Raw genomic sequence first — 13,330 nt, forward strand, 5'->3', positions numbered from 1 at the left:
ATCTCTTGAAGCTCACACTTACCAGTATGTCTTCCCCATCCTCCCTGCCCTCTTGCCCCTAGCCTAATTGCCACCTCTGCCTTCCTCCACAGTGTCATTACTCCATCAAGAAGGGAGCTGCTTTTCTGGGACTTGGCACTGACAGTGTCCGAGTGGTCAAGGCAGATGAGAGGTGAAGGTCCTTCTGTCCACATGACTCAGACCCAGCCTGGCTCAGTGTACCTTCTTGCTGCCAGAAGCTCTGGCCTCAGGCACATGCCCCTGGTGGACCTCTCTCCCCTCTCTGTCCCTGCAGAATTGCCACTTCTGTCACCAGTGCCTGCTAGAGTCTCCCGCCCCATCCCTGAGATCTGTTTACCCATCTTGGGGAAAGATCAGCATGGTGGCCTCTGCATTGCTCACCCCACATTACCCTACTCTCGGCAATTTGCCTCCTAGCCTGGAGAACCTGTTACTTCTCTACCCACTCAGTTTTCTTTTCCAGAGGGAAAATGATCCCTGAGGATCTGGAGAGGCAGATCAGTCTGGCCAAGGCGGAGGTGAGTGAGTGAGGGGCGCTGGGGCAGTGGAGCAGGACCCCTCTGTCCCTTTCTTGGAGGATTCTTCGGGCTCTCCCTGCTCAGGGCACCCTCATCCCTCTCCTTGGTCTCCATGCCTGTCTTCCCTGTGGGCTGAAGGGATGGGTGGGGAGCCTGAGGGGCGAGGACACTCTGCGGTGCTCTCAGGGACTCTGCTGACACCGCAGGCGGGAGCGGAGCCCGAGAGGCAGGAGCAGGACTGAGTCAGTGAGTGGAGCCCCAGGCAGCACCACGGGAAGGATGTGGGATCTTTTGGAGCTTCTTTTACTTAGCATAGTAAGTGCAGTGTAGCGTGGAAGGCTTCTGGGAGCCGGGAGGGTCCGTGCAGGGAGATGCTCAGGAAGATGCGCGGCTCCGGGGTGAGGAGCGCAGGCTCGGAGTGGCGGGAATGTGGGGGCACCCGCGCCCTCCTCCACGCTGGGGGATACGTGAACTGCTGCAGCCATCCTGGAGGGCATTTTGGTACCATCTATACAATTGTTAAATGTATCCATCCACTGATTCAGAGTCCAGCTGCAAGGATTTATTCTATAACTCGTCATCACAAGTGCTTGGAATTCTGTGCCCCGGAACAAAGCGTCAAATTAAAAAAACTGTAAATGCCCATCACATAAGTTACGGTGTAGCTGTGTGTCTCAGTTTCTTCCTTTGTAAAATGAACTGAATATAGAACTCACCACATAGGGTTGTCGTAAGGATTGAATGAATCTGGGTATGGAAAGCACAGAGAAGAGTGAAGCGCTGTATAAATATGGGCTGCCATGATTATTGTTGGTGGTATCGTTTTCATTGGAATACTGTGTAGCCAATTAAAAGAATAAGGTGGGAATATACACAGTAACATGAAACTACCTCTACTATATATTGAAGTATATGTCGCAGAATAGAGTGGACACTTTGAGACTATTGTTATTTAAAACAATGTATATTTGTTGATATCTGAATGTTACCTCTGAGCAGCAATTAGAATAGTGGAGTACCACTTTTATTGTATAAGCTTTTTTTGGTAATAGCTTTATTGAGGTATAATTCACATGCCATAAAGTTCACTCATTTGTAGTATATAATTCAGTGGTTTTTAACCTATTCACAGAGTTGTGCAACCATCACTACAGTCAACGTTAGAACACTTTTATCAGCCCAAAAGGAAACCCCCAACCTTGAGCCATCAATCCCCACTTCTTCCATCCCTCCCATTAAGCGACTGCTAATCTACTTTGTATCTCTCTGGATTTGCCTATTTTGGATTTTTCGTATAAATGGAATCATACTATAGATGGTCTTTCGTGATGAACTTTTGCTTAGCATAATGTCTTGAAAGTTCATCCATGTTGTAACATATACCAGTACTTCATTCTTCCTTATTTTATTTTTTTTGTGCGAGGAAGATTTGCCCTGGGTTAACATCTCTTGCCAGTCTTCCTCTCTTTGCTTGAGGAAGATTGTCTTTGAGCTAACATCTGTGCCAATCTTCCTCTATTTTATGTGGAATGCTGCCACAGTGTGGCTTGATGAGTGGTGCTAGGTCTGCACATGGGACCTGAACCTGTGAACCCCAGGCTACCAAAGCGGAGCACACGAGCTTAACTACTACGCCACTGGGCCGGCCCCTCCTCCTTATCGCCAAATAACATTTCATTGTATAGATATACCACATTTTACTTATCTCTTCCTCAGTTGATGGACATTTGGGATGTTTCTACTTTTTGGCTTTTATGAATAATGCTACTCTGAACGTTTATGTACAAGTTTTTGTGTTTTTTTTTAAGATTTTATTTTTCATTTTTCTCCCCAAAGCCCCCTGGTACATAGTTGTATATTTTTTCAGTTGTGGGTCCCTTCAGCTGTGCCATGTGGGACAGCGCCCCAGCATGGCCTGATGAGCAGTGCCATGTCCACGCCCAGGATCCGAAGCGGCAAAGCCCTGGGCCACTGAAGCAGAGCACGCGAACCCAACCACTCGGCCACGGGGCAGGCCCCCTATGTAGAAGTTTGTGTGTGGACATGTTTTCATTTCTCTTGGTTATATACCTGGGAGTGGAATTGCTGAGTCATATGATAACTCTATATTTAACCTTTGAGTAACTGCCAGACTTGTGTTCTAAAGTGGCTGCATCAGTTTACAATGCCACCAGCAGTGTATGAGGGTTCCAGTTTCTCTACATCCTCACCAACACTTATTTCTCTTTTTGATTGAGCCGTCTTAGTGGGTGTGAAGTGGTACCTTGTGGTTTTGATTTGCATTTCCCTCTGACTAATGATGGTGAGCATCCTGTCATGTGCTTCTTGGCCATTTGTATGTCTTTGGAGAAATGGGCAGATCCTTTGCCCAGTTTTTAATTGGGTTGTGTTTTCTAATTGACTTGTAAGAGTTCTTCCTCTATTCTAGATACAGGTCCCTTATCAGATATATGATTTGCGAATATCTTCTTCCATTCTATAAGTTGCCTTTTCACCTCTTTGATGGTGTCCTGTAAAGCACAAAAGTTTTAAATTTTGATGAGGTCCAGTTTATCTTTTTTTTGGGGGGTTGCTTGTACTTTTGGTGTCATATTTAAGAAGGCTTTGCCTAACCCAAGCCCACAAAGATTTACTCCTATATTTTCATGTAAGAGTTTTGTAGTTTTAACTTTTACATTTAGTTCTATGATCTGTTATAGGTTAATATTTGTGTATGATATGAGAAAGGGGTTCAACTTCATTCTTTTGCATGTGGATATCCAGTTGTCCCAGCACTGTTTGTGAAAAGACTGTTTTCCCCCCCAGTGAATTGTCCTGGCATCCTTGTTGAAAATCACTTCACTGTAATTGTGAAGGTTTCTTTCTGGATTCTCCATCTATTCCATTGATCTGCATGTCTGTACCGTCGACCACATTGTCTTTATTAATGTAGCTTTGTAATAAGTTTTGAAATCAGGAAGTGTGAGTCCTCCAACTTTGTTCTTCTTTTTCCAGATGGTTTTGGCTGTTCTGGGTCCCTTAAATTTCCATATGAATTTTAGGGCCAGCTTGACAATTTCTCCAAAGAAGTCACCTGGGACTTTGGTAGGAATTGTATTCAGTCTGAGATTCATGAACATGGAATGTCTTTCCATTTATTTAGGTCTTCTTTGATTTCTTTCAACAATGCTTTGTTGTTTTCAGAGTATAATTTTGCACTTCTTTTGTTAAATTTATTTCTAAGTATTTTATTCTTTTTGATGTTCTTGGAGATGAGATTTTCCTAATTCCATTTTTGGATTGTTCATTGCTAATATATAGAAATACAATTGATTTTTGAGTGTTGATCTTATACCCTGGAAACTTGCTGAACTCATTTATTAATTCTGATAGTTTTTTAGTGGATTCCTTAGGGTTTTCTAGATACAATATCATGGTATCTGTAAATAGAAATAGTTTTGCTTTTTTCCTTTCCAATCCGGATGCCTCTTATTTATTTTCTTACTTAATTGCCCTGCTAGAACCTCAGTACAATGTTGAATAGAGGCGGGGAGAGTGGACATCTTGTTTTGTTCCTGGTCTCGGGAAGGCTTTTAGTCTTTCAGCATTGAGTACGATGTTAGCTGTGGATTTTTCGTAGATGCCCTTTATTGGGTTGAAGAAGTTCCTTTTGCTTCCTAGTTTGTTGAGTGTTTTTTTGTCACGAAGGAGTGTTGGATTTTGTCAAATGTTTCTTCTCTGTCTATTGAGATGATCCATAGACCACACTGAGATGTGTTTTTTTTCCTGTGTTTTGTTGATGGGGTACATTACATTAATTATTTCTGGATGTAAAACCAAGCTGGATTCCTAGGACAAGTCCCACTTTGTCCTGGGCTATAATTCTTTTTCTGCGTTGCTGATTTGGGTTTGTGCTAGTGTTTGTAGATTTTTATGTCTATATTTATCAGTGATATTGTCTGTAGTTTTCTTTTCTTGTGCTGTTTTGTCTGGTTTTGGTATCAGGGAAATACTCGCCTCAGAGGGTGATTTCAGAAGAATTCCCTCCTCTTCTGTTTTTTGAAAGTTTGTGAAGAACTGGCATCAGTTCTTTTTTAAATGTTTTGTAGAATTCATCAGTGAAGCCATCTGAGCCTGGGCTTTTCTTTGTGGTAGTTTTTTGAATACTAATTCAATTTCTTCATAAACTTTTGTACTATTAGAATTTCTAAAATAGCATTTTGATTTTCCAGTAAGACATGAACGTTTTTTGAGAGTATGACCTTTGGAAATAGACATCAGACAGACCTGGGTTTGAATTCCATCTCTGGAGCTTCAGCTTGGGGGCAGGTTTCTTAACACCTCTGACTCTCTGTCCTCACCTGCGAATTGAAGGGGACAGTAACACTGAAGAGTTTAGAGCTGGGCCCTGGCACCAGGCTCTCGGTAGCTTTTGAGATGACGTCACAGCCTCTTTCTCCCTCTGCATTTTTGCCATAGGGTGCTGTGCCATTCCTGGTCACTGCCACCTCTGGCACGACTGTGCTGGGGGCCTTTGATCCCCTGGAGGCGATTGCTGATGTGTGCCAGCGTCATGGGCTGTGGCTGCATGTGGACGTGAGTGGGACTTGGGGCTGAGGGTGGGGTGGGCTGAGCTGAGGCCAAGGCCCACGTTGTTCCTTCTGCTCCACAGGCCGCCTGGGGTGGGAGTGTCCTGCTCTCACAGACACACAGACATCTCCTGGCTGGGATCCAGAGGTACATACTGCCCCCCACTCCCTGAATCCCACCCTTCAAATCCCCGATCCAGAGATTAGTCGTGGACTAGGGAGCTTCGGATGGGAGTGGGGCAAGGAGGTTGGTGGGAAGGGCATTGGAGAGTTGGTTAATCGGGGCTGGGAGGGCAGACGTCAGGTGGGGCAATTCCTGCTGACTGCTGGGCTGGGGTGAGACTAAGCCCCTTTACTGGAGATCTGGAAAAGGAGGGGGGCTCTGGCTGGGCAGCGGACCAAGAGGAGGAGCCGCTGCCCCAGCGTCACTCTGCTCCCCCAGGGCGGACTCCGTGGCCTGGAATCCCCACAAGCTCCTCACAGCAGGCCTGCAGTGCTCAGCTCTCCTGCTCCGGGATACCTCGGTGGGTCTGCCCCCGCCGCTGGCCTGCCTCCAGGGGGACCTCTGTCTTCTTTTCTAGCCCACTTTAGAGGGGGTCCTGGCCTTACTGTTTTCTCCTTACCATCCCACCTGAAGCTGAATGTCTGCGACCACCCTAATCCCCTGCAGTGGGCTCCCTCATCCCTCTCCCCAACCCCGTGGCCTGTCTTCATGCAAAGGAAAAACTTCCAGCTTGAAGTTGTAATCAGGTGGAGTTTGGAAGAACTCTGGATATTGGGAAAAAACCCAGAGAAGGGGGTCTGAGTCCGCCAACAGCCCTCCCATCATGCCGCCTGGCTCCAGGGGAAGATGTGGGCGGAATGCACTAAGAAATCCCCCGGTGCAGCCCTGGGGAATCCTCCATGGCGGGCGTGGGGTCTGACAGTCTCCCCACCCCACCCCCAGAACCTGCTCAAGCGCTGCCACGGGTCCCAGGCCAGCTACCTCTTCCAGCAGGACAAGTTCTACGACGTGGCTCTGGACACAGGAGACAAGGTGGTGCAGTGCGGCCGCCGCGTGGACTGTCTGAAGCTGTGGCTCATGTGGAAGGCCCAGGGCGGGCAAGGGCTGGAGCAGCGAGTGGACCAGGCCTTCGCCCTTGCCCGGTAGGAGTGGAGCAGTCCCAGTTCCCCTCCCCAGCATCCATCCCCTGCACCCCTTTGCTGCTCTCAGTGTCTCTCGGCTCATTCTCTGAGTCTCTTCTGTTTCTGTGTCTGTGCCTCTCCTCCTCCATCTGTGATTTCTCACTCTATTCGCAGGTACCTGGTGGAGGAATTGAAGAAGCGGGAAGGATTTGAGTTGGTTATGGAGGTAACACCAAGCCCATGAAGGAGGGCTCTGTGATGCCTGGCTACCGGCCCCAACCCTGTGCTCTTTGGCATCCTCCCCACCCCCCAGCCTATCCCACACGTAGAGTCCTGATGGGGGAAGAGGAGAGTGGGAGGGGAACGGTCCCCTTCCTCGGCTCACATCTTCCCCTCTCTCCTTCCTCCCAGCCTGAGTTTGTCAACGTGTGTTTCTGGTTCGTCCCGCCCAGCCTGCGGGGGAAACAGGGGAGTCCAGATTATGCGGAAAGGCTTGCCAAGGTAGGCTCTCTGGTCCCACTTATCGGGAACTGATGCAGCTGGTGCGCTTCCGCCCCCTGCTGGCTCTGAGTGGCATGGCAGGTCCCTTTGCTAGTCCTGCTTCTGAGATGGGGATGTGAACTGGACGACACCAGTTTGTCCTCATTTCTGTGGGGGTGGGGGTGGGAATAAGGCATATTTCTGGAAAGTAATAAGAAGACAGAAAGGGGCATGACAGGAGAACTCACCAGTGTGTGATACATAAACCCTGTGCCGGGCCTTCTGCTGGGAGCTCACGCCCAGGATAGAGATGTGAGACGGAAAGATCATGGAAGAGCTTTATTCAGTGATGCTGGGGACGGCACAACCCAGTAAGGCCAGTCCACACGTGCCTCCTGGAGGCAGAGATCTGTCGTGTCCTAGTCCCTAAGGATAGATTGGTACTAGCTGCTGCAGATGATCTAAAAGGACAAGAACATTCTTGCCCTTAGGGAGTTATATTTTGGAAAACAAGAGTTACCTATTCGAAACCAATGTGTTCAAGGCAATCTTGTAAACTACACGTTAGATCACAGGGTACAGATCAAAAATATTGCAGGAATTCAGAGAGAGGAGAAGAAGGTGCTAAGGATGCCCAGGGCTTAAAGTTAGACTAAAGCAGTGTTGGGATTCAGGGACAAGTCAGGATTTGGCAGGAAATGGCCCCTGTGACAACTTGGAGACAGGTGAGATGGAGAACAATGCAGAAGGTGGAGAAGGCTAAGCAGGTTGAATGTGGTAGAAAAGGTAAACTGGGGCCACAGTCACCATCTGAGCAATGAGAGCTGCATCCGAAGGTGGCTGCATGGGAGGGAAATGCTTCTCGGGGAGCCAGGCTGGCCAGGAATGCAGCCCACCCCCTCACCTGACCCCAGGCTGCAGCTGGATGCGCTCCCCACCCCTTCCACAGGTGGCCCCGGTACTTAAAGAGCGCATGGTGAAGGAGGGCTCCATGATGGTTGGCTACCAGCCCCACGGGACCCGGGGCAACTTTTTCCGCATGGTTGTGGCCAACCCGGCTCTGACCCAGGCTGATATGGACTTCTTCCTCAATGAGCTGGAACGGCTAGGCCAGGACCTCTGAGCCCCCTCCTTGCCACTGGGCGTGGCATCCCGGCCCCACCCGCCCTGTGTGTTCCCCGCTGTCTTCTCAAGAACAGCCTTCCTAGGAAACACAGCGGTCTTAACAATGTTTATATGCTTTGACCCACTAACTCTCCTATTCGATATTTGATATCAGGAAGATGTTTAAATGAATAGTATATCCATATGGTGGGATGTTGTTCTGCCATTGAAATTATGTTTACAAAGAAGATTTTTATTGCTATGAAAAAAATAATTTTAATATAATGTTGTGTTGAAAAAGCTGGATACGAGACTTTATTTATAGTAATATCTGGGCTATATTTAAAAATTTACATAGGAAAAGACTGATGAAATGAAATATGCCAAAATGTTAATATTAATAGTTTTCCCTGGGATAGAATTATAGGCAATTTAAAAGTGAACTTCTTTATACCTTTTGTGCTCCCCCCTTCTAGTATATAATGAATATGTGTAAGTTTTGTTATAGGAAACTAATAAAGTTAAAATTTCAACTGTAGTATTTTGGTATGTTTTTAAGTTTGTTACCTTTCAACTAAATAATGGAGAATGCAAATTTATTTTTTAAAAAAGGCAGGAGTAGGGGCCAGCTTGGTGGCGTAGTGATTAAGTTCCCATGGTCTGCTTCAGCGGCCCAGGGTTCACTGGTTCAGATCCTGGACGCGGACCTCACTCATCAAGCCACACTGTGGTGGCATCCCACGTACAAAATAGAGGAAGATTGGCACAGATGTTAGCTCAGGGCCAATCTTCCTCAAGCAAAAAGAGGAAGACTGGCAACAGATGTTAGCTCAGGGCCAATCTTCCTCAAAAAACAAATAGGTAACAGAGGCTAAAAGGAGGAAAAATTTTTCCCCGAAAACCTTTGGTGGGAGGGGAAAGACCAAAAGTGGAGCCACCCTAAAATTAATTGTTTGATGACATTGAAAACAAAATGGGCACTGATTATATCTTGAGACTAGAGCCTTGTCCACTCACCACTGTTGAAAAATCCTCACACACAAAGTTAGAATTTTCCTTCTGTAATTTAAACAACAGAAACCAAGTTAAAAAAAAAACAGCCCAGCAACCAAATCAACCACTGTTGTGTCTCCTGGTGTTGCTACTGTCTTACATAAAAACATCCAACTGCAACTTACTATCCAGGGCTGGTGTTGCTTCTCAGTCACTTTTTGGGAAAGAGGTATTTAGCTACACAAAGTTAAGGACAAGTGGCAAGTCTACCAGAACTTTTTGTTATTTCCAATTCCTAAAAATACCATTTATGAAAATAATATTGCGGTCATGTAGAAGTCATCCAAAGCCATTTGAAGAGGCAAACACACACTACAAACCACAGCAAAAGAACATCCAAATCTGGGACCCAGCTCTCTTGACCATTTGGGGAAAAAGAAAACCAGGACCTTTCTATTCATAAATTACTAATCATTCCCCTATAAACTTGTTGTTCTTGTTATAAATGGCGTTTTAACTTCTTCCAAATAATAAAATTGCTTTGAGAGTATTAATAATTGAACTCCAAGCCCTGATCTTAAAAGTTCTATGTATCTGCAAAGTCACTTAAACATAGGAAAAAAGGTGAACTAAAGAAATTCTTATTTTCAGCTCAAAGCAAAGCCAGAAAGCAAAAACAGAAACAGAATCTTCAAATCCCTTGAATCATCTTCACTTAAGAAATATTTTTAAGAGAAGACCAGAAAGACAGGGCATGTTTTTCTCCGTCTTTATGGAGCTGATGCTTCTTTTCCTCTGTTCCAAAATCCAGTCTCAAAATCTCTGGATACAATATAGGACTCTTTCTCTTGCTTCGTCTCTCCCATCGGTGTTTACTGAGCTCTTGCTGGGTGTAATTCCTTTCCCTGCCTTCAAAGAGCTTAGGATTTAAGCACTCATCCCTCAGCTTAGGGCCTTTGCACCTGCTGTCTGTCCCCTTTTGTCTCAGTGTTTATCCATTTACATGGTTTGCTCCCTCATTGCCTTTAGATTTTTGTTCAGATGTCACCTCAGTGAAGCCTTCTTTGAATATTCTATTTAAAATCACATTTTCACCCTCTCTGCTTGTGTTTGCTATTCCCTTATCTGCCATGTTTTTCTCTATGGCATGTATAAGATTCTGGCATCTGGCATACTCTTATTTCAGTTACTATATAGATTTTTTCTTTTTCGTTTCCTTTTCTTTTCCTTTCTAGTCTCATCTGACTAGAACGTAAACTCTGGGAGCGGAGATTTTTGTATCACTGCGTCCTAAAATGGAGTCTGGTACTTACTAGATGGGTAATGTTGAGTGAATGGTTAATGAGCTCTAGGTGCTAGCTGACTTGCTCTCAGTCACATGAATTCTCAGTGGTGGAGTCAAAGTCAAGTTCAGACCATCTTCCTCCAGCTCTTGACCATGGACCTAGCCTGCTTCTGTTGACAGGTGTACATCATTCCCACGTGTGTGGGTGTTAGGGCCATTTTATTAACCATAGATGCTGTGGATCTACTGCCTGCAGGAAGGATGAAGCCATGTGCAGGTTCAGTTACCCATCTTGCCCTTGGCCTGGGGAAATCGTTTTTCCATCCACAATGAAACAAGGACTTTGGGAACACCTGGGTGGGTTGCAATGTTGGAATGGGTTTTTTTTTTCTTGGTTTAAAGGGTCAAAGTATTCAAGAGGCCAGCCTTCACATGGCTGGGAGAGGAAGATGGGGTCTTCACAGGGAGATGGGCCAGGGCTGGGGAGCTAACAGCTGGGTGGGGCACCTGTGGTTTGGCAGCTCTTGAGGTTGAGGGCAAGACCCTTAGGAAAAGGAGCACACTACAGTCGAGGCAGGCTGACTGGACCCTGGGACTGTTCTTAGGCACCTAGGTCCTCATTTGGCTATTTCTCTTCTGTTTATTTACCTATGAAAAATCTTTTATTTTGAAGTAATTTGAAACATATAGAAAAGTTGCAAGAATAGTGACAGAGAATTTCCATATACTCTACCTAAATTTATCAACTTTTCACATAATGACAAATTTTCTTTGTCATTCTCTGTTTATGTTCTATAATTTATTTTTTTCACAATCATTGAGAGTTGGTTGCACACAATATGCTCCTTTATCTCCAATACTTTGGCCCATATTCCCTAAGAACAAGAATATTATCTTAACCTTGGTACCATATCAAATTCAGGAAATGTAACATTGACGCTATACCTTAATGTAAAGCCCATATTGCAAAAGTGTCACTTGTCCCAATAATGCTCAGAGTGGCATTTTCTCCTCCAGTATGCCATCCCAGTCCCTCATTGTGTATTGCATTTTGTTGCCATGTCTGTCTCCTTTAATCTAAAGTTGTTCCTGAGCTTCTCTTTGTCATTAATGACATTGACATTTTTAAAGAATACAGGCCAGTTATTTTATAGAATGTTTATCAATTTGTTTTTTCCTGATGTCTCCTCATGACTGGATTCAGGTGACACATTCTGAGCTGGAATATGACGAGAGTCGCGTGTGTCCTTTTCAGGGAAGCACATCCCGAGGTCCACAATGTCCATCTGCTCCTTCTTGGTGATGTAATTTTGATCAAGGTCAAAACTGGTCAAGCTGTTGTCTGGTTTCTCCATAGCGTAGTTACTATTTTCCCCTTTGCAACTAATAAACAATCTGTGAGGAGACGTTTTGAGATTATGCAAAAACCTGCTCCTCTTCATGCTGTTCCTCCCTAGACTTCCTGTCCACTCACGATTCTTGCCTTTAATCATAGTGGTTACAAAATGATGATCTTCTAACTCCAGCATTCCCTCTGCTTTTATCACTTGGCAATCAACTGTAAAGAAGAGCTCATCTTTCCCCTCATTCATTCATCCATCTATTTATTATCAATGTGGACCCTTGTTTTGTTCAAGAGGTTACAATCTATTTCTATCCTTACTTATTTTCATGCTCAAATTGCCCCAGTTTTGACCATAGGGAGCCCCTTTAATCTGGCTCCCATGTCCTCTTTTTTTTTAAAGATTTTATTTTTGCTTTTTCTCCCCAAAGCCCCCGCTACATAGTTGTATATTTTAGTTGTGGGTCCTTCTAGTTGTGGCATGTGAGATGCCGCCTCAGCATGGCCTGACGAGCGGTGCCATGTCTGTGCCCAAGATCCGAACCCATGAAACCCTGGGCCACCGAAGTGGAGCACACGAGCTTAACCACTCAGCCACGGAGCCGGCCCCCTCCCAAGTCTTTTAGACATGACTTTTTTTTTTTTTTTTTTAAGTACTGCCTTTTTTTCTGGCACAATAAAAATGTTTCGGGCTTATCTTGTCCCTTCTTTGCCCCAGGCTTGAATCAGCCATTTCTTCAGGGAGCCCCAATTCTTTTTAGTGGAGAATGACATTTAGAAACCACAGTCTAGGCACCAGGTGTGTTTATTGTTGCTGGATATGTTCATGTACTTTTAAAATTTAGACTAACATCCTTTTGGATCTCCCAACCCATCTTAACTGTGTGAAGGGAAACAAAGGGCCAGAGCTTTAAAGGGGGGATGTGATGGTCTCCTGGGAACTAGCACAGAGGAGCAGAGAAAACAGATTGATAACCTAGGGTGGTAGGTGGGGGTGAGGTAGAGTTGGGGTGCTTGGCTGATTCATCTCTTTTTTTAGAGAGTTTTTTTTATGTGAAGTGGAGAACCTTGCAGGTTGGGTTTTGTGTAAAGACGGCAATGTTCTTACAACCCCTGGTTTGGTATTAGCATTACAAGGTTCATAGGATTACAGGTCTTGAAGTTGAAAGGCCAGCACAAGGACTCACCTGGTACATCTTTGGCCTTTAGGCAGATTTTTCAACCTGTATTTTACAAATCAGGCAGCTGAGGTTGGGCAAAGCTAAGGTTCTTGAGAAAATCACGAAAGTGTCTGTCTCTTAAGCAGAAGATGTATTTTATTTTAAAGAAGATCCCATTTGTTCCTGTGAGCCACCATCTCTTTAATTTTATCCCCCAAATACAATAATTCTGTGCTTTCTTTTCTAGACTGATATTTTGTCAGTTCTTGAGCTCCAGAACCACACATGTTAAAGGAATCTAGTAGTATTGGATTGGATCCTGTAGTGTGATGGCCTAGTTTTGAAAAATTCCTGAAGTTCATTTTTAGTAAATTCCCTGGTGCCAACACAATTAGCTTGCACATTTCCTTAGTTTGTAGCATGTTATTTTTAGTTTTTTCTTATAACCACTTACATTCTAAAGTTGGCTCCGAGGGTTTTTTTAACGTCAACTGGAGGTGTTCTGGGGCTGCTCTCTTCTGCCAGGAAGATGGACTTGAGGGTTATGTGTACCAGGTATTGACATAGGGTTTTCCTTTGGGGAAGATTTTAAATTACATATGCAATTTCTTTAATAGATAAGGGCTATATTCAAGGCTATTTCTTCTTGAGTAAGCTTTGGTAGTTTTTGCCTTTCAAAATTTGTCTATTTTCATCTAAGTTGTAGGATGTATTGATACAAAACTGTTTCCTTG

General features: G+C 44.8%; 1 protein-coding gene across 6 annotated transcripts in view; it reads left to right on the forward strand.

The window, feature by feature from the left end:
* Positions 1–8,354, forward strand: part of CSAD (cysteine sulfinic acid decarboxylase) — a 25,689-nt gene extending 17,335 nt beyond the window's left edge. For all 6 annotated transcript variants that reach the window (XM_046657731.1, XM_046657713.1, XM_046657750.1 and 3 more), the window contains exons 7-15: positions 93–172; positions 485–539; positions 4,998–5,114; positions 5,191–5,255; positions 5,550–5,631; positions 6,054–6,253; positions 6,407–6,458; positions 6,644–6,733; positions 7,662–8,354. In XM_046657731.1, the coding sequence (XP_046513687.1) occupies positions 93–172; positions 485–539; positions 4,998–5,114; positions 5,191–5,255; positions 5,550–5,631; positions 6,054–6,253; positions 6,407–6,458; positions 6,644–6,733; positions 7,662–7,835 (915 nt within the window). In that variant the 3' untranslated portion in view covers positions 7,836–8,354. The remainder of the gene's footprint in view (positions 1–92; positions 173–484; positions 540–4,997; positions 5,115–5,190; positions 5,256–5,549; positions 5,632–6,053; positions 6,254–6,406; positions 6,459–6,643; positions 6,734–7,661) is intronic.
* Positions 8,355–13,330: the final 4,976 nt, after the last annotated feature.

The sequence above is a fragment of the Equus quagga genome, chromosome 1, assembly GCF_021613505.1.
Source record: "Equus quagga isolate Etosha38 chromosome 1, UCLA_HA_Equagga_1.0, whole genome shotgun sequence".
NCBI classification, from domain to species: domain Eukaryota; kingdom Metazoa; phylum Chordata; class Mammalia; order Perissodactyla; family Equidae; genus Equus; species Equus quagga.